Source organism: Leishmania martiniquensis, chromosome 33 (genome assembly GCF_017916325.1).
Source record: "Leishmania martiniquensis isolate LSCM1 chromosome 33, whole genome shotgun sequence".
In the NCBI taxonomy this organism is placed as follows: Eukaryota; Euglenozoa; class Kinetoplastea; order Trypanosomatida; family Trypanosomatidae; genus Leishmania; species Leishmania martiniquensis.
The window spans coordinates 1367970-1394144 of NC_090168.1; the positions used below are offsets into that span (position 1 = coordinate 1367970).

Consider the following 26175-nt stretch of genomic DNA (forward strand, 5'->3'; position numbering starts at 1 on the left):
TAGGATTCAACAATCGGCTGTGGATGTTTCGTGGCCGGTGGGCGACGAGAAACATCATGTAGAGCATGGAGACCGCTTTTCTGGGTTCTGCAGATCATATCGGAAACGTGCTTCCTTGATGCGCATGGGCGAGGCCTTTCGCCCTTCACTGCTGAGTATTCTATCTGTCCATGTTTTTATTTTTAGTGCTCATTGGTGCCTCTCCTCAGCGCATGCTCCCTCAACTCTTCGTGTTCATTCCGCCTTCCGCCTCTTGCCACCCTTACAAATGATTCGCTATCAACACAACGCGCTTTCGAACGCATGCATGCAAACAAAAAATGGTAACCTTTTTCATGGACTCAGGAGTATGCGTTATCGAAGTAGTCATCACTAAAGCAAGTCCCAAGATTCCTGCTCACCTCGCCTGAAAAACGCACACGCCCAAGCAAGCATTGCACCACGTTTTCATACCTTCCTCATCTTTTCCCTTCAGCGTCGCTATCAGGCGGATTAGCTCACTGAAAGCACCAAAGTGTTCACTGACACACGGATTTCCCTTACATCGACAGAAAGACGCGCTCAAAGGAAGTCACAGAGACAAGCGAGCAAGATCGACAATCGTGTGGGAACGGGAAACCCGTGTACTTACCTCTAATCACACTCTCACATTCTCCACCCCGCGCTGTCTACAACCTCCGACTTCCTCCTTTAATGCTACGGATAGATTCCGTGTATCACCTTGAAATCAAGTAGAGGGCCGCCGTGTTCCTCAGTGCTCTTCGTTGTGTATCTCTCTCTCAGTTGAAAAGTGAAGCCTCACAAGAAGAAAAAGGCGAGACACACAAAGGCCAATCTTCACACAAACGAGGTGAAGGTGTGCAAGCGGCGGCGATATTGTAGTGGTGGCCCATTTTTTAAATCTCCGCTCTTTGCCTTTGCTGTTAGCTGTTGCTCCTCTTTTCGTTGTGCGCGTGTGTTTCTGAGTACATTCATGGATTGCTTCTTCCACCATCACCCGCACGTGCGACATTCCCCAGGTCACTTCACGCCTTGCCTTTCCACTAGCTCATTCTTTCTCTTTTTTTACCAGGAGCTGGAGGGGTTTGTTGTTCTTCTGTGACACTTTTCTCTTTTCCTTCTCTTTCTGCGCACTTTTTCTCGCTCTTCTAACTTCTACCTTGCCAGTTGGGCTCTCTCTCTCCCCTCTTCTTTTTTGTCTCTCTATGTGCAACTATTTTCTTTCAGAGATTTGAATTCACCTGTCTTGTCTGTTCGCCTCTGTATATTTATGAGCAGTTTGCTGTGCTTTGATTCTCTCTCTGCCCCTCTTGAAGCTGAGTCGTCGCCTCTCTCTTTCCAGCGACTTTCTGCTACTTGAAGCTTTTTCGTTTTGCCCTTTTTTCCCGCCTTCTTCGTGCATATAGTTTTTCTTCAGATCTAACGCGTTACTTCCCACCTCATCTCGCTTCCTCTCCCCCCTCCATCTCCCTCTTCCAACATTGCATTTACTGCTATTGGTGCGCATACTTGCTTTCATTTTCTCTATCTCGCGTTCTTGGAGTTGTACTTACTTGTTTTCTACACCTCTCAGCTACCTCAGCCCTCTCCCCACCGCTCCTCCTACTCCTTTGTTCCCCTACGTATCTTTCCTTCTGTTGCTTCCCAGTAGCAGCAACTCTTTCTTCCCCTTAATTGTTCGTGCGCTAAGTCTCTTGGGCGTGTGTGCACGCTTCCTTTCCTGTTGTCGTCACCATTTTCTACGTCGTTACCTGTCCCCTTTCCTATACCGTCTTTTGCTCCCCTTCTCTCTCTCTCTCGTGCACGCGCCCACACTCGGACAGCAAACGAAAGCAAGAGAAGTGGTGGGCATAAGAGAAGACCGCAACAATAGAGGATCGATGCTAGCTGCGCGCTTCAGTGAGAGAAGAACGGTGTGTGTGTGTGTGTGCTCGGAGGAAAACACGGAGAGATTTGGAGCTAAACGAACGGCTTTCGTGTGCCCAGTCAGCTAAATGGACAGATAGGCAACTGTATTGAAGAGACCCCACTCCCCTCTACCCCGTTTGCTTTTGCCAACACGCAAGCGCGTGTCTGTCCGAAATTTCTCTCTGTTTATTCGTACGCGAACCCCCACCCTCCCTCAATCGTACACAAACTTGATCACGTATCTTGGTCTATTCCTTTTCACTTGAATGCAAAAGTTGTACGTATTTGTACAGTGATTTATGTAAGCTTTCTGAGCACACGCACCCACACAGGCCCACAGACAGAAGCACACACACTGTGCTCTTTTTTTTTTTGCCGGCCGCTGTCTCTCGTTTCTTTTATTATACATTTTGGTGAAGTAAGAGTGCGCACTGGTGGATATCAGAAGTTGTCAGTGCGGCCTGCTCTTTTTTCGGCATCACTGTTCTCTCCTCGGTTCTCTATCTCTCTTGGCGTCTTCTGTTTCGCTGCGCGTCTCGGTTAGGTTCAGGTTCTCTCTTTCATTTTCATGCTATATTATATCTTTATTTTCGTTGTGGCTTTGGCTTGCGTTCGCGTTCCGCCTAATTTCTATTACCGGCACTGCCGTCTGCTTCTTCATTTTCGTTTCAATTTCAACGCCCTCTCTCTTCGTTTCGCGTTTGGTCGGTTCCGCGTTCTGTCGCCCTTCCCACTCCTCTTCTTCCCACGTATCTCGTGTTTATCTTCCTTGCCTACCCCACCTCGCCCCTCTATTTTGTCTCGCTCATTGTAGCCGACGTGTTGTGTGCACCTCTTTCCTTGCTTTTGCTTGTTCGACGTCCACTGTGGCTGTTTTCATCTTTTTCTGTTTTTTTTTTTCGGCGCTCGTCCCCACTCCCGTTTTCGTCGCTTCATCGTTCGTTTGCGTGGGAAGGTGTAAAGGACGAAGCCAGGGGTGAGACAGCGCGTAGAGGACCGCACATACATCCACGGGGAGCGTAAAGGAGTGACGTGGGTACCATGATGGCAAGTGGCGACTACATCTACACCAACGACCTGGATGAAGGGAGCCTGATTAGCACCGCGGCCCGGCGCCATGATCAGAGCTGCTTCCTTTTTGTGGGGGTCTCGCACGAAAGCACTGGCGAGTCGCAGTCGCAGTACGACTACCTGGATAGGTCCTTCGCTGGGGGTTACGACGACGGGGGCGATGGAGAACTGGCGGCACTGGCGCTTGAAGACTTTGTAGGGGTCGATGGCAGCAACTTGGTCAGCGTACAGTCGGAGAGCAACTCTGCCTTTGACATCGGCGCCGAGGAGGCCAACACGCAGGTGCAGACGCCGAGAAGGGCGAGCCGGTCCGTGAGCGGTGCCGATTTCGATACCTTGCCCATCGCACTCTTGACGAAGCAGCCCATCGAGGGCCCACCAGCAGAGCCAAACACGACTGTCTCAGCGCGCCAACTCAACCTCAAATTCAACATTGTGACAGATTTTAGGTGCCCACCAACGCCGTATAAATGCTTCGAAAGTTATGGAGGCTCCTTGAGCCCCACCGCTGGGCACCACAACACAGCCGACTTCGGCGCTGGCACTGGAACCTGCAATGCTGACCACCGCGACGCGAAGGCCACCATGGTGGCTACCGAGAAAGTGCTTGCGGTGGCTGAGCTTACATCAAAGCGTTCCGCGCTGCACCCCGAACCAGTCGCCGCTGGTGTTTCAATACGCCCTTCAATGTCGACTGCACCGCCCCCGTTGCACTACTTTCCATCGATGTCACAGCGGCACAGTGACAGCGAGGGGTTCAACTTTGGCATCGAGACCTTCTTGCACGGCAGCGAGCTCGGGTTTGGACGTCAGCCCTCCTTCAAACGTCTCACTCCGGTTGCACAGGGCGAGTCCAAGAAGCCCTACTTTCTCTTGGGCTATGAGGACGGCGACACGAGCATCACCACTGCCACTCGCACTGCTGCTGCGGATCGGAATGCCGAGGCGTTCAGTGCGTGGCTTGAGGCAGTAGAGCCGAAAGCAGAGGGACTGTTGGCGTCTGGGCGCAGCGGCCTCGACACGATGCCTACGGGCCCCGCAGTCGGGGAGAATTTCAAGCGGGAGGTGGGCGTTCTTATGAGGAATCTGCTTGGTGACTACGATGTGTCCGTCAGTGCCACAGCCGCGGCAATAGGGAGCCATCCATCTGTCTCGGCTGCTTCTCCGCTGCCGGTGGGCAGCAGTGCTCTCTCTAAAAGGCGGCGGGGGAGCGGCCCGTCGGGCTCCGATGCTTGCCCAGAGGGTCCCGGCGACTCCCACCGAGCGGATCCCGACACTTTTGTGGGCAACGTGCACACCTTTGGCCCCCCGCTAAAATCCTCTGCCGTGGTGGCGCGGCAGACAAAGCAGCGGCTTAGTCAATCAAGTCCTCTTGGCTCTCGCGCGTTGGTCGTAGGCACACAGAAACTGAAGGAGACAGGGCAAACGACGGCCAGCGGCGGCGCCCTGTTCGGCAGTAATGTAGAGGAGAAGGCAAGCGCAGACGCCCACACGAGCACCAGCGCCACTATCTCGGCACCGCCGCAGTCACCGGCTCAGGGCAATGTGGCTAACCTCCGTTGGCGCGCTTGGAGCGCCTCCCTCGGTCCCCCGAAAACAAGCGCATCGGCGGCGGCGGCTGTGAGCGGCGACAATGTGCCGGGCCTCACTACTGCTGCGACTACCGAGGCGCTGTCAGAGATGACTTCCACACACGCGACCGGGGGACTAGTTAGTGAACGGTCAGCACAACGCCTCTCTGTGGCAGCCATGACTCGCACGCTAGTATCTGCCTCGAAAGGGAAGACTTGCGGCTCCAGCGCCGCCGTAGCGAAGCCGGCGACCGTGAGAGCCCCCACAGGCTCCGCAAAGCCCGGGGGCAGCGTTGGTGATGCTGCCCGGGCGCCTGGTTCGGCAGCCCATAGCACCGCGGCACCGTGCCCGTACATGGATGAGGACCTCCTGGCAGGTGGCTACATGACAGGGCCGTCTCAGCTGGTCCAATCTCCAGTAAAGAGAAGCCCTGCCCTTCTACCCTCGGCCCGCACTGCATTGGAGCTCCCATCCACCAACAAAATGAATGGGAGACGCAGTGGCAGCAAGACAAACGGTGTTGCACCAGTTGGGCTTGGTAGCCACTCCTCGGTGGTGGTCGGGCACATGAACGCGGCGCAGCAGCGACCCTCGCTTCTCCAGCAGAACTTGCACCCGATGAGGAACGAACTTTCGTGCGGCAGTGATGGCAGCAAAAGTTCCACTGCCTTCAACGCTGCGCGCACAACAGCAGGGACGCCACAGAAGGCCTCGGCTACCGGAGGCGATGGCGGCCCACCAGAGAAGCCGACGCCAGCTTGGAATAACCCATACAGCCGCGGGGCGACTTCGATGCCTTCAGAAACATCTACAGTGGCATGCGAGAAAGTGCCACCGTACCGCCGAAATCACGGTGAAAACACCCAGCAGAATGCGGGTAGGGTGTTCCCAAGCCTCAAGGCGACGGCCGGCGAGGTGGTCTTCATGGACAATCGCGGCATGCCTGCGAGCGAGCTGCCATTACCTGCCTTTCTTGGTAACAACAGAACCGCACAACAGGGCAAGATTCCCACCAACAGTACAGCTGACACCACTAGCAGTCACCTCTGCTCTGCCCATAAGAACGGTGGGTCCGCGGCGGCGATCGGCTGCACGCGACGCTTTTCGCGGAGACCGGTCGCAGGCCCACTGACGGTAGAACCCATCGCACTGAAGAAGGACCCACTGATCCCTGTTCGGCCATCATCCGGTAGCCGGCGGGAGTCTGCTTGCCGAACAGACCGGGAGGCGGCAGCAACTGGGGATCGCAACATGGCGGGAACCCAGCGGCGGCGCCGCCTCACGGAGTTCCGCAACAGTGACTACGTGCTGCCGACCTCGCTCTCCAAGTCTCGTCTCTCTGCCACCACCACTGAGGGCCTGCGCTCCGAGACGGTGAAGCAGCGGGACCGCGATTGGCAAACGCAGCAGGCCAACGAGGAGCGGCGACAGCGCATTCAGGCCTTCATGGCAAAGCGGAAGGCTGAAAAGGAGCTGGAGGAACTGCGGCGCCGCGAAATGCCGGCCCCGGAGGCGCGGCCAGAGGCGCGCCGGGGGACGCAGGGGCAGCCTGCCTCAGAGGCCACAAATCCGGACACGCCCGGCACTGTCGGCAGTGGGCTGAACGCCATCAAGGCGTCAAAGCGCATGCACAAATCGTCGCTGCAGCGCGAGCGACCGGTGCGGCAGTCATCTACGGCGGCCAACATCCTTGCCGAGGCCGCAATGCCTGCAGCACCGGGCAGCCCCCACGCGGAGGGAAGAGCGGCTGTCGTGGCCGAGACTCTTTCCCCTGCTCAACAGAGCGCTAGCAGGAGTTTGGCAGCCAAAACCAACGTGCGCGCTGTGGTCTTGCTTACGAGCAGCACCGTCGCTGCGAAAGATGGTGTGCCTGTGCCAGTGAAGGACGGCTGCAACGAGCAACAGTGCAGTGGCAGCCGCATCGCTGCGCGTACAGCTGCGCCAGGGCTACTCGACGAGAGAACGGTGACTATAGAAGTGAATGCGGAGAGCAACACGCTCAAGGTGCGACATCCTCAAGGACGCACGCGCTTCTTCTCTGTGGACGAGTTTTTCCGCACCGACGATGCGACGGCGTCAAAGCAGGCCGAGCACCTGGTCAAGGGTACAGGGAGTGTCATCGCGCCTGGCGCGCTGCTAAAAGGTGTATCGGCGCGGCGACCTTTGCCTTTATTGACGTTGAGGGAAATGAACCGCAAGTTTCTGGCTGGTGTGAACGTGGCGCTGCTACTCGCCAGCACCGAAAATGCGCACGATGCCTCAGTGATGGTGCTTCGGGAGGTGGTGGAAGGATTGCTGACGCACATGCCTCCCCAAGGGGAGCTCTTTGCCTCCGTCGCGTTCGTCGCCGGGGGCAGCACGCAGGACCTGTTGAGCGACACCGTGTGTGCTGTGCACTCGACCTTCGCGACATCGCCGCTTTTTGGCCCCACACTCGACAATGTCACCTACGTCGCAGTGACGGGACTCCGCCACTTGTCAACGATAGTGACACAGGCGTACAAGCGATGCGAGTCGGCGATGCGGCAGCAACAGCCCCATCCTGGCCTCCTCGTGATGTCGCTGCTGTTGAAGCAACCGCGCGGCAGCGACGTTGTGCTGTCCTCGTACTTAATCACAGATGCAGGTTGCTGCTGTAGCACCTATGTGGCGGTCTTGCGCAAGGCGCAGAACACCCCGTTTTTGCTCTTCCACTCCGCGCTTGGCGGGCCAACATTGACGACATCACTTGTGTCGCTGGACGCTGGTGACACAGCAACGGTTGTGCCGCTCCTTAATATGCAGCAGCGGATGACTAGTGTAATCAACAAGCCATGCCACGTGGGAAGTGTTCGGCGCTTCTTGGAGCTGGCGCAGCAGGAGTTGCAGAACCGCCCCGAAGACGAGAAGTCCGGCAGGAGGCGCACCTCGAGCTCCACCGCGACGAAGGAAACGCCACAGCGGCAGCGGAACGACGCGAGCATTTCGAGCAGCAACAGTGCGAGCGACAGCGGCAACTGCCCACCATTGTGTAGTGGACCCCGGGGGCACAAGCAGCAGCCTGGGCCCCGAGCACAGCTCCACAAGCGCCTTGCCGAGCAGGTGGCGATGGCGCAGAGCATCCTCAATGACACCGTCGGCTATCGCCCGAGGGCGCCGCGGGAGGCGTCGCAAGCGCGGAACGCCAGAGTGCTCACGGCGCCGGCGCACACGTCAAAATGCTCTGGGCTGCTACTGCCGGTGGGGACGGCACCTCTTGAGCATCCTTGCAGCGTGGATGGGCGTGAGATGCCTAATGCGAATGTGGCCGTGCCGCGCAAGTGCTTGTCGTCTAGCAGCAAGGCGGCCGACTCTGCAACTGTAGCCACCGCTGACAAGCACTCTCCGCCTCTTGCTGCTGAGGAGGAGTCACCACAGCGCATGCAGCTGCCTGCCACGCGCCGCCCAAACGATGCGCTTAACGTTGAGTCGGAGGCCTGCACCACGAACAAGACGCCACTTTCAGTAGCGGCCTTGCGTGCCAACCACCAGATTGCGCGGTTTCGTCCCATGCAGCGGCAGAGCTCGTCACCGCTGGCAGGGCACCGCAGTGCAAGCGTGTCGGTGAGTGCTGCCTACGTGCGCCGCGGGAATGACTGCGGGGCCGCTCCGCACACAACGCGGTTCATGAACTTCGAGGAGTCGGGTGAGAGCACCTTTGCGCCCTTAGGCAGTAAGTCCGGCGCGGACACACTGCTAAAGAAAGGCGACCGGGATGACTTGCAAGATGTACTCCTGCACAAGGCAACTACGATATCAGCGAAGCAACTTCCAGAGTGTCCCAGTGCGGGCGACAGCGAGCCGAGCCCGTGTGGCAAAATTCCGTTGTCCGACGGTGCCGGCGGGCCGCCGCAACAACCGCTGTTCGCGCCACCGGGCATGAAGAGTAGGGCGGTGGGTCCAACGCAGATCGGGTTGAATGGACCGCAGTGGCCTAGCACAGCTGCCATGGGCCCCAGCGACATCTCGATGGTCCCAGGTGCTCACTCCATCGACTCCTCGTCTGCCCAGGGTGTTCCCGTGCCGCCGCCGCCCAACACGACGGCTTACTACGGCGGGAAGGCGCCGATCCCGAGGTCGACGAAGGTGCACACACTCGTCATAGTTGACCCTCGCTGTCGCGAGACGTCGAACGTAACGTTTGACAACACAATGGTAATCGCCACCACCGAGGACGACTTCGAGGAATACAACGTGGACGAGGTGTGCGAGGTGACGCCAGCGGAGAAGCCGATCCAGGCGGCCCTGCTGACGGAGCTGTGCGAAACAGTGCTTCTCGGGGGTAACGCCGCCATCCTTGGCGCTGACAGCCGTTCAACCGGCATCTCTGCGCAGGTGCTCAAGGCCGTAGTGCACAGGATCTTAGCCGACATGAATCGAGAAGGGACGCATCGCTGCGGACGTCTGAGCGCCTCCATTGTAAAGGTGAAAGGGGAGTCTGTCGTCGACCTACTCAAAGATTCCGCCGAAGCGCAGAAGCTCATCATTGCCATTTCGCCCTTGTTCGGATCCTGCGTCCACGGCGTCACCTACGCAAATATCGCCAACTCAGCCGCCTTCGACGCCACCTTCGACGCCGCTGTCAGCCGCGCCGCCTCCGAGAATAACGGCCGCGACCACGGCTTCCTCTTCTGCTCCCTCATCCTTAAGTTACAGCTTGAGGAAGAGAATGACGTGCTCGTGTGCTCGCTGGTGGCGACCCTCGCCGGCGAGCACGTCGGGCTCTACACATCCGTGCTGGACCGAAGCCCTCTCGTACCGCGTGCGTTGTTCCACTACGCCCTCGGCGGTCCCAGTTACACGATCGCGCTGCTGGGCATCGGCAGCGAGGAGTCTCGCACCAACCAGATGCTGCAGGTGCAGCGGCGGCTGGGTGCGGTGTTCAACCGTGCGACGCACCCGGGCAGTGTCGCGAAGTTCGTGGCCGGTATCCGTAATGACTTGACGCCGAACCTCAGCGCCAAGTACGAGAGCTCGCGTGACGAGGGCGAGCGAGCGACGACGAAGGAAATGATTTGGAGACTGGCGGAGATGGTGAAAGATGCTGAAGCGCTTCTCCACGACTTCGACCACCACCAGCCAAAGGCGTACCTTCACGAGGATCAGGAGCGGGCGACGGCGCCGGCCGGCGCGGCGACCGTCAAAGGCACGGATTCGGGATCACCCGCCATCGCAGCCCCATGCGGCAGTGATATCTCCGACTTGACCAACAACGCCTCCGCTGCCAATACCGTGGCGGATACAGCGCCGTCGGCGACCCGCCGACCAGCAGCACAGCGTGCGCTGCCGTGCGTAACGGCGGTTGGCCCGGAGGGCGAGGCCAACCGCATTCGGTCACTGGTGTGTTACGAGCAGGTGCTGATGGGCGCCGGCTCGGTCGCGGTGCAGGGCAACTCGATTTTGTGCACAAGCCAGGGGGGAATGCGTTACGACAGCGACGAAGTGATCGTTTGCGATGAGGCGCATCGCTCCTTGTCGTCCAAGCTCATCGATGAGCTGGTCGCAAAGTTCCTTGCCGGCTACCACACGGGCCTGCTCGCCGCCGACAGCAGCTATAGCGCCTTCACGCCGCTGATGTTGCGCCATATTGCCAACAGCATCTTTGGGGCGGTTCTCGGGCGCGAGGAAGGGCGGCGTGAGGGCTTGTCCTTCTCTAGCTCCGTTAGGCCGCCTACAGTGACAGGCGAGCTGCACCTCGCTATCGCGCTAATCAAGGACGGTGTGACAGCTGACCTGCTGCCCACCAAAGCAGATGCGACTTATCATCCCTTCGACATGGAGCGCACGCCCCTCTACGGCCCCCGCGTCGCTGGTGTAACGTCGTACATCGTCTCCACGCCGCAGGACTTCGATCACTTTCTGGCAGTGGCCATCGACAATGCCGATCCGGCGCTGCAGTCGGCAGATCCAGGCATCATGGTGGTCTCGCTGACTCTGATCCAATCCGTAGCGAAGCCGGCCAAGGATGTGTTAGTGTCGTCGCTGCTATGCACAGCTATCTTCGACGCCGTCCATCATTACGAGCGTGTGCTGGAGGGGGATTCGAGCGAGCCGCTGGAGCTGTTTCATAACGTCCTCCGCGGCCCATGTTTCTCTGTCGCGCTGTTTGGCATCAGTGACGAGGAGGAGAACCCGGGCAAGCTGCTGCGCGCGCTTCATGGCATTACCCAAGCGCGCAACCGCCCTCCAGAAGTGAACAGCGTGTCGCGATACATCCGCGAGCTGCAACACGGCATCGAGAAGCTGAAGGAGCGTATGACCACTTCGTCCAACAGGGAGGAGAAGCAGTACATTCTGAGCCGTGTTGAGGTCGCTGAACATCTGCTCGCCGACGCACAGGCGCTGCAGCGTCACTCGCTTTCCTCCATTCAGCCGCGCGCCTTCGTCCCACTGGGCGCTGCACCCGTCCTGCGGGCATAGGCAGCATCAATAATGTGGATGTGTGCGCAGCATGTGGGCCGAAACGCTGTTCTGTGGTCTCTCCTTTTTTTCGCGCGGCTAGTTCATTTTCGTGTGGGCTCTCTCTCTCTTTGTGGCGGCTGCACGTCGCTGCAATCACCAAGAGCGTTCGACAGCACCTCTTCCCTCGAACCCCCCCCCACCTCTCCCTCTCTCCTCTTTCCCCTTGCCCCTTTCTGTCCTTTTTTTGCCATGTCAAACGTCTCGCTTCTGTCGTCCTCTTTTATATCTGTTTCTGTGTATATGCGTGCCTGTCTGTGTGCCTTTTCACCTCTCCTTCGCCCTCTTCGGCTTTCGTGATGTTTTTTTTTTAGTCAGTCTCTTCGCGGTCTTTTTTTTTTCCGTCCTCTCGGATGGAGAAAATGTGCCGACGCCTTCCTCTTTCCTTTTCCTGCCTCCTTCCCCTTTTTTTGCTCTACGGCTGCGACACCCACGTGTACACTGACGATGATTCCTCATTCTGTGGGGGAGGCGTTTCAGTTCCGTTTCCTGCTTTTTTTTCTCCCAATAACTGAGCCGTCTTTCCTACGTGGGCGAAAGAGACGCGCGTCTTTCTCCGTTCCCCTGTGTCCGTTTCCTTTCGTGTCTTTGGGGCTCTTTTTTGTTGGTGCGTGTGTGTATTGTGATCGCCCACTTGCCGACAACTGTGCTGCTTTTCCCTTTCTCCGGCCATGCCAGCCTCTTCTTGTCGTCCTGACCTTCTCACTCGATCACGCGTGCGTTGGTGCATGTGCCGATGGCGACGAACACCGTAGAGGTCGCTCACACTTCGCAAGAGAGATGCCTAGGGCCTTTCTTGTGACGGAGAAAGGGAACACGCTAGCACGCGCTCAGACGCATGGGGCGATACGATGACCCGCGCCCAAGCGTGCCCTCCCCGCCCCTTCTCGGACAGAGGGAGAGACCGAGATGGCGACGCCACCAAACGTCTCTTCTTTTTCATCAGATACCCATGTGAAATCATTCACTCAATTTATTCTTATGGGCTTCATCGTCGTGTACCTCTCGTGTGCTTCATTTGCATTGCTTGACTGCACATGCTGAGATGGAAAGGGGGAGGGGGTGGGGTACAAGTGCGCTGGACGAAAAAAAAATAGAAGCACTATGATCAAGAAGAGGGATCAATGTTTTTGTCTTTTTTCTTCCGTTACGTGGCAAGCAAAGGAACCTGAAACCTCGCGCAGAGAATACAGCAAGGTACACGGAACCACTGCTTCCACTGTCAATCAACGTGAACACGTGAGGGGTGCTTCACGCGCATTTTGCGCACTCGTACGTGTGCTCAGCTGAACCTCAAGGAGGGCGACGTTGATGGCCAGCGTTGAACTCGGCTAGCAGGACACATCGCTTCAGCAGCCATGCCATGGCCAGATGGTCCACGAACGTGAGCGCGCTCGACCCTCAGAATGCGATGTCACTGCTCTCTCTCTCTACTCATCTTCGCCACTTTTCCTCGTCCTGTATGACTGCCTCGCCCTCCCTTGCTTGCGCATTCGAACCTGCGCACATGGACATGCCACGCGCTCATTGTACCTTCATGTAGGGTTCCGCGGGTGCGCGCCATATCTTTCAACTGCGCAGGCTACAGAAAAAAAGATCGCGAAGTACGATTATACACGCACCTAGAGCCAGAGGCGTTATCCTCGAAGTTGAAGAGCTGCGCCCCAAAGCCTGAGCCGAATCGGAAGCGAGCCGCGGCGACTTGCGTCACCCTTATAAAAAAATAGTGAGAAGAAACGAAGTCGGCAGTAAGACGCCTATACACCCACACCAAAGGGCGGCAGCGGAGAGAGTGACGCGGAGGTGGACAAGAAGGGAAGCAAAATCTGCACATACATATATATCTCTATCTATATCTATCTCTCTCTCTATATATATCCATTTCCTTGTATGCATAGTATCATGTAATACGAACATGATATGCTATTGCTCACAGAAACACCGAGACGCAACCACGACAAGCACCTAAAACGTGTGCACGTTTCTGCCTTCCGGAGCTGGCCGTGTGTAACCTTTTTTTTCCTGATCCCTCTTTCGTTTTCTGTGTGCTGTGTGTGATCTCTTTCTCTCCATCTCTATGCTTCGTTGTGCTGTAGTTACCGCGCCTCTCGTACCTTTTCGTTGGCCTCCCTCCCATCGTTCTTGTGGTGTCCTCCCTTTTTTTTATTGTTCAAATCGGTCTGCTCGCCTTGGTGCAGCAGTCCCGCCCAGCACTCGTTTTCATCTTTTTTTGATGTTGTTTCCTTCGTCCCCCCTTTTTTGCCCTCTCTGCGTGCCGTGTGGTCTCTGTGTGCATCTTGACTAGGGTATTACCCGTGCCGCTGATCCTTTGTTTTTGCCCTTCTGCTGTCTCCATCCCCTCTTTTCATTTCGAAATCTCTTACGTTGACACATGCGTATGTGTCGTGGTCTACGGTGACGTAGTGCGGCGTAGGCTACCCAATCTTACCGTCTCTCTTCTTGTACTCATCCCATGGATCTGTTGGGGCAGCATTTGTTTTCTCGATAACGAAAGAATCGGGCAACACTTCTCTCTTTTCGTTTGCTTCGCGCTTCGACGTCCCGGGACATTACTTTATCGTTCGTTATTTTTCTTCGTTTTACTAATATCGGCCAACCCGCGAACGCACACGCTGTGCCGTCTCCTTCGAGACCGTGCTCCCGCATCGATTTGCCTCGCCCTTGCTGTGCTGGCTGATCTGTCGGAGGACGGGGAGGGACCGCTTCTCGTGTGTGTGTGTGTGTGTCGGCATCGGTCTCTCTCTCGCGCACTTTTCTGTACCGTTCGGCCCCCATTTTCTCATCTCGCTGAGTCGCAGCATATTTTATCTGCCTTCTTTACTTCCTTTTCTTTCTATTCTTCGCGGAGTGTCCGACTTTCCTTTGTTTTTTTTTTGTTTCTCCGTTGCACTCTGCTCCATCGCTGACTTGCACGTGCGCGTGCGTCTTCGTGTGTTTTTCTTGGCGAAAAGGTGCAACTTCTCTTCTGCTTCTTTGTGGGGACGTCACAAAGCGCACGTGAGTGTGCCTGTGTGTCTCCGTTTTCCTTTTTGTTTGTGAATCCTTTACTGTCGGCTTCTAATTGTAACGCCCTTCTTGCACTCGTGCGCGCCCCCTCTCTTTGTAGGCGCTCGGCACTGCGTTCTTGCCCGCATTTGGAATCGTCTCCTGCGGACTCCTCCCCATTCCGTCTTTCGGTGGCTCTTTGCCCGCCTTCTTTTTGCTCTGCCGCAGCTCTCCACGTGGCGTCTGTGCGTACTCTGATTTGCGCCTGTGGTCTGTGTGGTGTGGGGAGGGGGAGGGGAGGGGCAACAGAGAGGAGAGCAGAGGTGGGGCTCGGGGTAAAGCAAAGTGGATCGAGGCGTTAAGAGGCTGAAGGATCGTCTGAGTTCGTTGAGGTGCACCTGAGCCACGCACATAATAAGAATAAACGACAAGGGTGGAGAAGGGGCCATCGCCGCCCACCACTGCTCTCTCTCTGTCGGTAGTCGATCTGATTCGTTTTTCTCTCTCTTTCTCTCACACACACATACAGACAAACTTTCTTCCATTTGCGCGAGAGCGGGTGTGCGAGGATGCAGGCCGCGCACTCGGCAGCGCCCATGTGTAGTGCCTCACAGGCGACACACGAGTCCCACGGGCTACCCTTTACCTTGCGCGGGGGCTCTAAACCGCCGCTGAAGCATCAGCCGTCGCCACTGTCCAGCAGAGGGGTGGTGTGCAGCAGTGCCGGCAGCCCCACGTACGCGGGACCCGAGTGTAACGGGCTCTGTATACAGCGGTGCGGAGATTGCGAGACCCAATCATCGCTGCAGCTGCTTGCTCAACCGCTCTCAGGGCGGAGAGCTAGGCCTTCACTCAGAGGGTTACGCAGCGAACCGAACGACCACAAAGGCGCCTCGTCGCTCTTGTCAGCCATTAAAGGCCAGGCGCCCTTGTCACAGTGGCGAGGATCTGTCCCTCACTCCGACCGTCATCAGCGCTACTCACAGACGCTGCGTGTTCCGCTGGCTGAGACAGACCTCACGAGAAGGCAGAGTACCTCAGCAATAACGCAGTTTCAGAAGCTGAGCGACAACAGCAGCAGCGACTGCTGCTGCAAGGCATCGGAGGCTATGACGTCTCGCGACGACCGCGCTGCCGGCGTACCGTCATCCTTCGTGCCCGAACCTGTTCTTGTGAAGGCCATCCCGTCGAGTGTCGGGCATGGCCGTTGCAGCGGCAGGTCTCCGCGTACGGCACCGCATCCATCTTGGAGGGGTATGCCTGGCGATTGCGGAAGTACCTCCTGCGAGTCTCCACACGCAAACAGAGCTCGGAGACGCAGCGGCTCCATAGGAGAAGTGCGAAGGACCATTTACGATATCCACCGAAGCTCTTCACCCGCAGCAAGCGATGAGGACCTGCCTTCTCTGTCGCAAACCTCACTTCTAGAGACTGGCCGGCAGACTGCCGGCTACGCTGCAGTCAGAAGAGGCGGCGGTGCTTTCTCGACGCACACACGTGCGTCGCGCGTCAAGAACGCCAAAACCTTTGACTACGGCTTGCAGGCGCTCGGCTTTCCTGTGGAGGACTGCCGCCGCGTCTCGAAAGCGTTGGCAGAGATGCAGTTGAGCTGCATCCGCAGCGAGGTCGCCGGCTTCCTCGTGGCGGCGCGCAACACGCCTGCCAGGAGAAATCAGCGTGGCGGCAGCTCTGCTGGCGCGCTCTCGTTCCCGCCGCTCACACGCACACTGCATGAGATGTCGTCTTTCTCACGCGACGCGCGCGTGGCCCCCTCTTCCGTCCCCTTTGGTCTGTCAGGTGCACCACCTCCTGCGACGAACAGCCGGAGCACGGCAACTTTCTGCTCGGCTCCACAGAAAATCTTGCCGGACAGCTCGGTGGAGGGCTTCAGCGGAACCTTGGCCCCGCTGGCCATCGCGACAGGGATACCGGGGCTAACGGGTGGCGTGCCCTTATCGCCTGTTGTATCGGGCACAATGCGAAGCGCGGCCTACTCGGCTGCAGCGCGGCCGCAGTCACGAGGAGCCATGGGGAAGACCTTTATCACCACCAAAGCCGCACCCGTTGCCGCGGTGGCAACTTCACCGGGTGCGCTGCGCAGCAGCACTCCCAGCAGCGGCACTCTCATCTCAGCGTCTTCCCGTGACATTGTGCTTCACTCTCATTGCGTGCCATACAACCTCAATGTTGTGTACAGTGATCTCGCGGATCCCTCGGGTAGCTCTCTCTCCTACGACTCCGCACGGAGCACGTGTAGCAGTGCTGCACGTGACAGCTCCTGCTCCAACAGCACCGTGGTCCTTGGCGGTGGAGGGCGTAGGGCACGGCTGCTCTCTACCGCGAAGTTGTCGAATGCCCCAGCTCCGTCCTGGCGGGGCGACAGTCATGGCTCGCTCGTTTTCGTCGAACCTGAGGAGAGCAGCATGCCGTTCACAGCGCGCCGCCTGTCGGAATCGCCACCGCTGCCATTCAGAGTGGACGATTTTCACAGGTATGAGGCACTCAGGTCAGTTGTGTGGTCGCCGAGCCACAGCAACGGCAGTAGGTGCCCCTGCGGCGACAGCTCTGCGTTTGCTGAACTAGACGTGTGTCTTACAGTCGGAGGACTCACTGCCACCCCGCGGCGAATTGGCTGTCAGCTGGGCGGCTTCTGCGCCATCGACAACGTCAGCCTTGAAGGGTCGGTGGAGAGCGGTATGCGGCTCACAAAGGAAACAGGCAGGCGCTGTGTGCGACATAGCGTCCGGACAGGCGGCGAAGACGACAGCAGCTCTGCGGAGCGCAGCCTGCCGCATCTCTCTCGCGACACCTTCCTCCCTTTCGAAGGCGGCGGTGGCCGCTGGTTTTGCAGCTTCCATAGCGTTGTGCTGTCGATTTGGTCGAGGGATGCTGGGCCGCCCAGCATCGAGAAGACGCTCTGAGGCTCATCTTCTGTGCCTCTGGTTCCACGTGGTCAAAGTGCGTCGGGTGGTCTCTCCAGGAGACCTTTGCCGTGAACATCGGGTACAACTCCACGGGGGAGAAAGAATGGCTCCATGAGCCGCCGCTCACGCCTCTCTCTTTCAGTGTACGGGGCGCGTTGCAGTCGAAGCGCCAACCGTGTCGCTCGTCGCGGACTCAGCAATAATTCTTGCTCCCCATATCTCCCAAATCACGTTCACGGCTCTGCACCCATGCCGCCGCTAACGACTCGAGGCGACTCCTCCGCCAGCATTGCCTCCGTCGCTTTCTTCGCCGCTGATGGCCGCTGCTCATACGCGCTTGGCCGAGGAGAGCGAACGCGCTAGCGTTATCTTTGAAGGGCACGCTCGACAAATTCGTGCATGAACGACGGTTTATGGCGGCAGCAGGAGGGTTGCAGGCGGGCTTGCACAGCACAGGTGACGCGGGCTCCCTTGTCACCCCTTCCCCTCCATCGCCATTGACTCGCCCGAGGACGTTGCTGGAAGCGGGCGTCGCGCGGGCAGTATGCCTGCGTGCCGTGAAGCCTTTTTTGTCAAGGACGCTCAATCGAAAACCGTCCCAGGGTGCACGACGGGTGCAAATGCCGGTGTGCCATTGTTGCCAGTGAGCTTTGTGCTTAGTGCTCTCCTGCCCAAACATCGAATCTGCTGCTGACGTCGACAGCGCGCACCAGGTCGCTTCTCCAGACTTCTCCTCGCTTCGATGGAGGAAACGTCTTCCACGACTTCGTTTACACCGCCTCTACTCGCGACGGCCACCGTTGCTCTTTTTGAAGTGGACTCGTCGCTCTACTTTGGAGCATCCATGAATCATTGCTGATTGCGCGGGGCTGCGGCCGACTCGGTCATCGCTGCCGTCTTCTAGCAAACAAGTTGCCCCCCTGAGGCTGCTCACGGGGCCGCAGCCTCAGCAGAAGGGCTTCTTGTACATTCATCCATCCCCTACGCACACCACCAGTGCTTTATTCTGGACGCCTCTGCCGCCCGCGGGGTGGCAGCACGGGCCCTTAGATCGAAGAGCATTGCATCAAGATCACAGAGCTTGAGGAGCACCTGGCCACCAAAACAGGCCACAGCAGGGGGGCAGGCGACTATCAAGTGGCTGGCAGTGCTCATCTCGAAACTCGAGGGATGACGTGAAGGATGCGGAGTATGTCTTGGGCCGCGACTATGCTCACGTGCCAGCCCACAATGCATCACCAACCGCCCCCTCCCCCCCGCTCCTCACAGCACGGGGGTGGGCTCGCTAGGTCAAACTTCGTTACTGGCGGGGAGGGTGGCGCTGATGTGAGAGGTGCCGTAAGTCCCCCCTCTGGCGGCAGCGTTATACCTTCCAGCCATCGTCTTCGCCTCGTAGGCATTTCAGAAGCGCATGAACCACAACCAAAGCAACGCCAGCGCAGCGGCTCGCCGGCCCGGCGCGAACGTCGCGGATGTTGTGTCTCACAATACACATGGTGGCACTGACGGAGCAGCTGCGTGTGACCCACTCTTTCAGCCTCCAGGCGAGTGAGATCACATCACACGGTGCAGCCAGCACCACGTAATCGGAGGGGAGGCCGCGCGTGACGTGGCGCCGCCTCAGCAAGCACTTTAGCAGCGGCTTTCAAGCCACAGTGGCCGTAAGGCAGGCACCAGCTGAGAGAAGCGGCGCTTGCTCCTTGCGAGTGATGCTAAAGCTGGCCAAGGGAGTTTTCAAGGACTGGTTGGGGATACGGTTCTGAGACGCTCACCCCCACAAAAAAAAGCGTTGGTGGCGATCGCCAGCAGTCTGTGTCCTCGCGTCTGGAGATGCGCGTCCACGCCTTTGTCTTCCACGGGAGGAATTTGGGTTTTCGTGCTCTTGTACGCTCGTCCAGTGCAAGGGCCATAACCACTACCGCTTCTATCTTCCACTCAGTGCCCTTCACGTCTACTGAGAGCGTAGTGCAACCTCTCGCTGGCGTTCACGCACCTCTGAAAGTATCGAGCAGGGCGATTGCTTCTCTATGGAAGCCCAAGAAGCTCATACATGAGACGGTTGAAGGCGTAAGTGGTGCGGAGGCTTCCGCCGGAGGTGCAGGGTCGTGCTTCGACGCGCGAGGCGCTCTTACGCGGCAATGCTTGCTTGTAACTGGGCTCGTTGTTTTGCGCATCGAGCTTGCTTAGCAAGCGACCTCCGCACGCAGCCGTCCTCATGTAATGGTTGACTGACATGCAACTCTTCAGGGGTGATGAGAATGTGTGTGTGTGTGTGGGTGCTCTGACGGTGGAGAACCTCAGCGGCCTCTCTCCCCTTTTGCCGTTGGAGACAATCAGGGCCAGCGCCTCGGCAGGTGGCAGGCACGGGGACAAGTCTTTCCTCTCTTTTGCAGTGGCCTTCGATGGGGGAGTGCTTTCAATACACAGACGCTCATTCGCGCACAGATCGTCTTCTCATCTCTTTGGAACTCCATTTCCTCGACCCCCCCCTCTACCCTGCGCGTGGAGCATCGGCTCTGGGTCGTCTATGGTGTGGCACTTAGCGCGCCCCACCTCACCCCTTTCACCTCCCTCACAGGCACACACGCTTACACGGACGCGCTTGCCTTTGATTTTGTGGAAGCGACGCATCTTTGCCTTCACTCCGTCATGACAACACCGTCAATGCCATTGCGTTTTCAATGCGCGGCGCGCTCTTCTTTCAGATGGGAGTTTTTTTTCTCTTGTCGGACTCGAGGAACTCTTTCGGACGAGCCACCGCAGCGAGCGCCAGTGACTTCTTGGGAAGCGCAATGGCCGCCGCCCTCTGGACAGTCTAGTCCCGCGGAAGTAAATGCTCTCTAGCCAGCTTTCAAGATTTTGAAGGGCGGATGCCGCCTCGCTTCACTGCATTGGCGCGATGGAAGCAGGTGTCAATACAACAACGCGCCCACGTGCGTTGTGTTTCTGTGCCCTTTCCCAGAGTGCGGCATGCGGGCTATATCGTATGGCGCTCGCTTACCCCCCCCCACCACCACCACTGCTGGGCTAGCGCGAAGAGGAGTTTGTTGGTGGCCGGACCACCGAAGAACGTGGTGAGTGGAATGAAGGCCGGGTTAGCGGAATGCCCGAGTACACCAGAGCGCGAAGCGCGAGACGGCGCACGGCCCCCAGGGAGCATAACTTTCGTCTTTCCTCAGTCCTTCAAGCGTAGCCGATGGTAGGCGTAACTGAATACCCATAGTGTTTCGCTCTGCCAGCGGCAGCAGGCCGAATGCAGAGATCATGGGGAAAAAGAAACGCCAGCAAGGCGGACTTTCAGCGACAGCGGTGACGCTCGGAATGTACCGGTGCGAGAGAAAGAGAGAGTAGCCTGAGCTCTTTTTTTCTTGTGATCGCTCCTCGCTGCGGCATCCAACCCGCTGGGTAATCTCCTCATGGACTGAAAGTGGTCTCGCTAAACTGACACCGCATGTGTAAGCGCACTGGCGTCCGGCTATGAGCCCCCCTCTCAACTTGAGAGGTGCAGATGAAGCGATAGGGACGCTCATGTCGTCGTGGCTCTCTTTCTGCTTCTCTTTCCTGTGGGTCTCCTTAGTCAAAGCTCTCACCCATCGCCTTTCTCTACCCGTTCTCTTCTTCATTCCCTCCGCCGGCGCCGGTGTTGCCGCTTCCTTGGATCTGTTCCAACATCACTTGGCCCCATGCGCGGCTCCTTCCCCCCGCTTCAGGGGCGTTCACGACTCCTATCCTCCCTCTTGTTCACTAGAAAAAGGTTTCAACTCTGCCGCCCCTCCCCTCACCGCCACACCCCCAGCACCTCCACTCCGTCCACGCTTACTTACCCCCCTTTCCTCCTTTTCGCGCGATCAGGTGGCGTTCGCTGTTCAAGAAGAGGCGCAGCGAGCATCCGTGAGAGAAGGACCGCCCAGTCCTCTCTCCCCCTCTCTCTCTGCGTGTGTGACTTTGGCCGTCCGATAATCCGCCGCATTGTCCTTTATGTCTGTGCCGCTCTAAGCACATACATACACACACACGCACGCACACACATATATTCTCGACCTCGGCCTTTCTCTTTTTTGCTCTGTTGTGTTCTCTCGTCTTTGTGCATACTTCTTTCGCCCTGCGCGCGTGTGTGTGCTTGTGTGACAGGACCTGCTGCTGTTGCCATGCATCACCGTCCACGCGACAGACCTTCTTAGTTTCCCACTCTTTCTCCTCCTCTCACACCCACTCTGCGACACCCCTCCCATCGTCTCACTCTTTCTCTGCGATAGAAGCTGTCCGCATTACTGCACGTTTTTCTTTTCTCCATTCGTTCGGCACGTATATTCATTTATTTATTGGTCCTCGTTCGCTTCTTGGTGTGGTGTGCCCCGTTGTCCCCTCACCTCTTTCTTCTCCGCGTTCGACCGGTGGCACTGCACTGCTGCTGCTCCCTGTCGTGTGCTGGACAGAGTTCACAGAGCCCCGATCTTTCAGAAGCATTTAGGACCACGAAGGCTTTCCGCACTTTTCTCTGGACTTCTGAAAACGGCGCAGCACCGCTATTGGGCTCTTCCTCTGATTTTTTTAAAAATTCCCTCGTCTTTTCTCTGCGTTTATTTATCCACACACTTTGCTCGCTGCCGCGTCCTCTCCGACGAGAGCGATGCCAGCCGCAAACCCCCCTCTAGAGGAAGCAATGCAGGTGGCTGGCGTCCCACCGCCGTCATGGGCGAGCGAGATCGCTGCAAGCCGCGAGAAGGATGCCTCTTCTGCTTTACCCAATCCTGGTATGAAGCAACGCAGCGACTGCGATGCTCACCGGCAAAGCGGTGACGCCAATATTCCCGTAGGCAGCAGCGCATCTGGTCCGCTGCTTCCGCAGCGACAGCAGAGCAAAGGCAACCTCATGCTGATGGGCGGCGGCTACGGCAACTCGATGTACCGTCCCGGCATGAACGGGGGCTATGGCAGCATGTGCGATTTTGGCGGCATGAGCGCTGCGCCGCCCATGGATTCCATGTACGGCGACATGGGCGGGATTCAGAGCGGCATACGTGACTACGGCTCTATGGCTGGCTGCGGCTCCATGTACGGCGGCATGAGCGGCCACCCGATGGGCTCCATGTACGGGATGGGAGGCCTGATGGGCTCCGTGTACGGCATGGGAGGCCCAGTTGGCTCCATGTACGGCATGGGCGGCATCGGATACATGATGGCGCGCTCTATGAGTTTCTCTTCCTACGGCGGGAAGAGCATGTACGGTTCCATGGGTGGCAGCTCGCTCATGAACGTTGGCGGCAGCACTCGCAGCATTGGCGGCTTGTGGGGCACTGAGCCGCGCTACCAGGTGCGTCGATGCCCCGACCGTGAAATGCCAACTATGGTGAAAATGCTGCAGGACGATGATGAGGTGCAGAAGTGCCTTATTGTCACTGCCACAGCAAAGCAGGCCGAAAAAGACAGACAACTCTCCGAGAAGAGGGCTGCTGCTGCCCCGGCCAATAGCGCCATCACCGCGGAGGAGGACGAGAAGCTGATGGTAAAGAGCGACCAGCCAGAATCCGAGGAGCGGGCTGAGACGGAGGGGAGGCCGCTTGCTGCTAGCAATAGGGAGGTGGCCGTCACTGCTGCAACCTCCCCCGTCAGGACCAACGAGGACAAGAGCGGCATCGCCGACCGCAACGGTATTCACGGCATCATCATCCTCGAGAACGCCAAGGACACAGCAGTGACGGTAGAGAGGATGGGGTCGGAACAAAAGGTTTCGCTGCAGGCGGCGTCTGGCCAGTCAGCGGAGTGTAAGGTTGGCGAGGTGATTGTGGGTGCCGACGCAGATATGAGCAAATCCGCCGTGCTAAGCATTGTTTCGATGCACTTACGCAGCGGCCACAACGTCGCCTTAATCGCTTTCGACCAGCGAGAGAAGATGGCGGCTGCAGTGGAGAAAGCTATCGTCGCTTTCTACGCGGACTCTCTTGGGCAGCTGGCAGCAGATAAGGAGTGGAAGGTAACCTTTTCTGCTTCGGCGATGTCGGGTACGAACAGTTACCGTGACTTGCAGGACGAAGCGGCAGCAGAGGCCCAGGCGACAGGCATCTCGTTCGGCTCGAACCCAATTTTCGGCGCCTGCATTATGGGCCTCAAGAGGGTGGCCATGACGGATGTGGAGGCAGTCAGAAAGCATGTGAGGGACGTATTGGCGCAGAAGACGCGCCCAAAGGAGATTATCTTCATGCAGGCGATCGTGCGCATGCTCAAGGGGAACGACTTGCTTATGTGCTCAATGAACGCCTTCGTTGCCCGCGACAGCGAGACGGCGGAGGCGATCGCAATCCTTGACGACCGTCGTGTGCCCATTCCAGTGCTGCGCCCTGCCGTTCGCGGGGCGACGTGCACGGCCGCCGTCATCTCCCTCTCTGGCGCTGCCCCGGCGTCCGCGGAGGAAGCGGAGGCGATGCGCATAATATGCCCCCTGTGCACGAAGGAGGGCTTGCCGCCCCGCAGTGGTAATGTGCAGCGCTTCATCGAGTACACAAGCGAGCAGATCGGGCGGATGGAGAGGGAAATCGACAATCTCACCGGCGCTGAGAAGGACCGCCGCGTGCAGATGATGAAGATGCGAACAATGGCGAACGACGCAAGAGAGCTGATTGGCAACCTGAGGACCGACCCGAAAGTGTACCCTATTCACAGAAAGCGCAGCCTCTCCAGCGCGGCGCCGGCTGCTGCGGCCGACAAGGAGAGCCATGCCGAGGAAGCCGCTGCGGCGTTGTCAGTCGGTCACGAAGGCAAGGCGCAGAGCCCGCAGAAGCAGACATGGCAGGCACAGGCGGGCGCTGCGACGCCAGCTGGTCCTTTCAGCTCCATCCACCGCCTTGTGTACCTCCAAGACGCCACGTCGCCGTCGATCGGGAAAGCGGTGAAGGTGGTTGTGGACGGGGAAATGAAAGAGTACGATGTGGACGAGTGCATTGACAGCCCTGCCGGCGCAAAGGTGCATTCCGTCGAGGAGTCCCGCCAGCTGAGGCGCATGGCGGCCGTGCTGGCTGCTGGCTTTAACATCGCCCTACTCGGTGCCGAGTTCACGGCGCCTACGCAATCGGAAGCGCAGGTGACATGGAAGTACGTGAGGTACCTCCTCACATCAGTGCTCAAGCCTGCCACTCCAGAGACTGCGACGAATGTGACGCTGCATATGTCTGTGGTTCGCGAGTGCGAGGTCCTGCAGGACCTCGTGTCCGGTGACGCGGCACCACATCGCCTTGTGGTGGCCACGTCACCGCTCTTCGGGCCCGTAGTGCACGGCAGCGCCGGTACCAAGATGAGCACGCCGGAGGACGTAGAGGAGGCAATGGACAAGGCGCTCGCCAACACCCGGCCATCCCTCAAGGATGGCGCGATGATTGTCATGACGGCGGTAGTGCGGCAGCTACGCCGAGACGATGTGATGGTGGCTTCCCTCTTCGCCGTCTCCTCCGCCGACCTGAGACCGTACAAAAGCGTCTTCGAGCAGAGCTCGGGTCACGCCCGAACCCTCTTCACGTACTCTCTCGGCGGGCCGTCGTCCACCGGCGTTCTCATCACGGCGTCCCGTAAAATGGATTTGTCGGAGCTGGCGAGCGCGCTCAGCATGCAGCGCAGCGTGGCTCACATTGGAGTGCCGGCCCAGCGCAGCGGCAGCGTGAGGGAGTTCGTCCAGTACGCGCGCAGCTTGCTGGAGCGGCAAGAGAAGACGCTGGCCGCTGCAAAGGAGCCGGCGGAAAAGGAGGCCGCGGCGAACAAAGTGCGTCGCCTCGCCGAGAGCCTGCGTGACTACGAGGAGCTGTTGGCAAACTCCAGCACTGGCGAGGCGAAAGCGTATACTGCGGCGGAGCCTGCCATAGCGGGTGCGCCGTCGCTGGTGGCAAAGGAGTCCCCAGGCCAGGCGGTGGCACCACCAGAGCCCGAGCAGTTGGGGGAGCGTGCTGCCGCAACGCAGCCTAAGGAGCCACAGAATAGTGCAGCTAGGGTCATCGTAACTGTGCAGCCGGCACCGCGCCCGCTGGAGGCGGTGCCCGAGACGCTACCGCCGCTGCGGGCGCAGCTGACGGAGGAGCCAAAACCAGTCAATGAGCCGAAGACACAGGAGGAAGAGGAAGCGCCGCCGCAGCAGCCTGCGGGGGTGCAGCAGACATCACAGGAAGAGAAGGAGCAGTGCAAAGCAGTGGACGGCGACAATACACACGCGGTGCGTTTTCTGGCTGTCATCACGGAGGACGTGTGCACTAGCCTGCAGGTGAAAGAGGGCTGGTCAGTGGAGGGTAGCGGCAAGCAGCTCTGCGTCAAGGATGTCGGGGGACTGCACAGCTTTTCGGTGGACGAGGTGGTACTGCGGCAGAACCGCGGCTCGCCCATCGACTCGAAGGTACTCGAAGAGCTTCGGCACCATTTCCTTGAGGGCGACAACGTGGCCCTCCTCACTGCCGAGGCGCGCGGCTCGGCGGCGAGCCTGGAGATGGTGGACCGCACGGTGCGTCACATCCTGGGAAAGATGCCACCCTCGAATTCGCTCTTCATGTCACTGTGTGCGCTGAAGGAGAACGACAGCGTTGTGCTTGACACGCTTACCGAGGGAGGCGAGTTCACGACTCTCGAGGTGAACACGTCCCCGCTCTTCGGCCCATCCGTGGCTGGGGTAACCTTTGTGAAGGTGTGCGCAGTGGATCAGTTCTCAAAGCTGATGAGCGCTGGCCTGCGCAAGTGCGGCGAGAGTCGCGCGTGCGTTGTGTTGCAGGTGGTGCAGGTAGGGATGAAGAAGGAACAGCAGGACATCAACGTATCCTCGCTGCTCGCCCTCATGTGTCCTGGCGACATCTCCATCTACCGACACGCACTGGACCACCCAGTCAAGGAGCGAGGCCTGCTCTCCCTGGTCCTTAGCGGCTCTTGTCATACGGTCTTCGCCGTCGGCCTGACGAGGCAGCCGGTTGACGAGGGCTGCCTCGCTCTCTCTCGCCTAGCGCGCGCCTTCAAGGAGTCGGTGCCCAACCTCAAGCCGCGCGACGGCAGTGTGAAGCGCTTTATTGAGCACACCCGCAGAGCCATCGCGCTCATGCAGAAGAACGACGAACGCGCTACCTCCGCCGAGGACAAAGCGAAGATGCAGGGATACATCGCCGCGGCAGTGCTGATGGTGAAGAAGTCTGAGGCCTACCTGGCGGATCCCGCTGGCAAGATGCCGCCAGGTTTTCCCGACGCGCGTGCGCTATGA

At 58.5% G+C, this 26175-nt stretch overlaps 3 protein-coding genes across 3 annotated transcripts; all 3 read left to right on the plus strand.

Annotated features, from left to right (window-relative positions):
• Positions 1 to 2949: 2949 nt before the first annotated feature.
• Positions 2950 to 10989, plus strand: LSCM1_02800 (uncharacterized protein; the record flags this gene model as incomplete). The annotated part of the gene is made up of 1 exon (XM_067320373.1): positions 2950 to 10989. One exon carries the CDS (start codon positions 2950 to 2952, stop codon positions 10987 to 10989), a length of 8040 nt encoding a protein of 2679 aa, XP_067175748.1.
• Positions 10990 to 15632: 4643 nt separating this feature from the next.
• Positions 15633 to 16955, plus strand: LSCM1_02801 (uncharacterized protein; the record flags this gene model as incomplete). The annotated part of the gene is made up of 1 exon (XM_067320374.1): positions 15633 to 16955. The coding sequence occupies one exon, from the start codon at positions 15633 to 15635 to the stop codon at positions 16953 to 16955; it is 1323 nt and encodes a 440-aa protein (XP_067175749.1).
• Positions 16956 to 21588: 4633 nt separating this feature from the next.
• On the plus strand, positions 21589 to 26175 carry LSCM1_02802 (uncharacterized protein; the record flags this gene model as incomplete). Its single annotated transcript, XM_067320375.1, has 1 exon — positions 21589 to 26175. One exon carries the CDS (start codon positions 21589 to 21591, stop codon positions 26173 to 26175), a length of 4587 nt encoding a protein of 1528 aa, XP_067175750.1.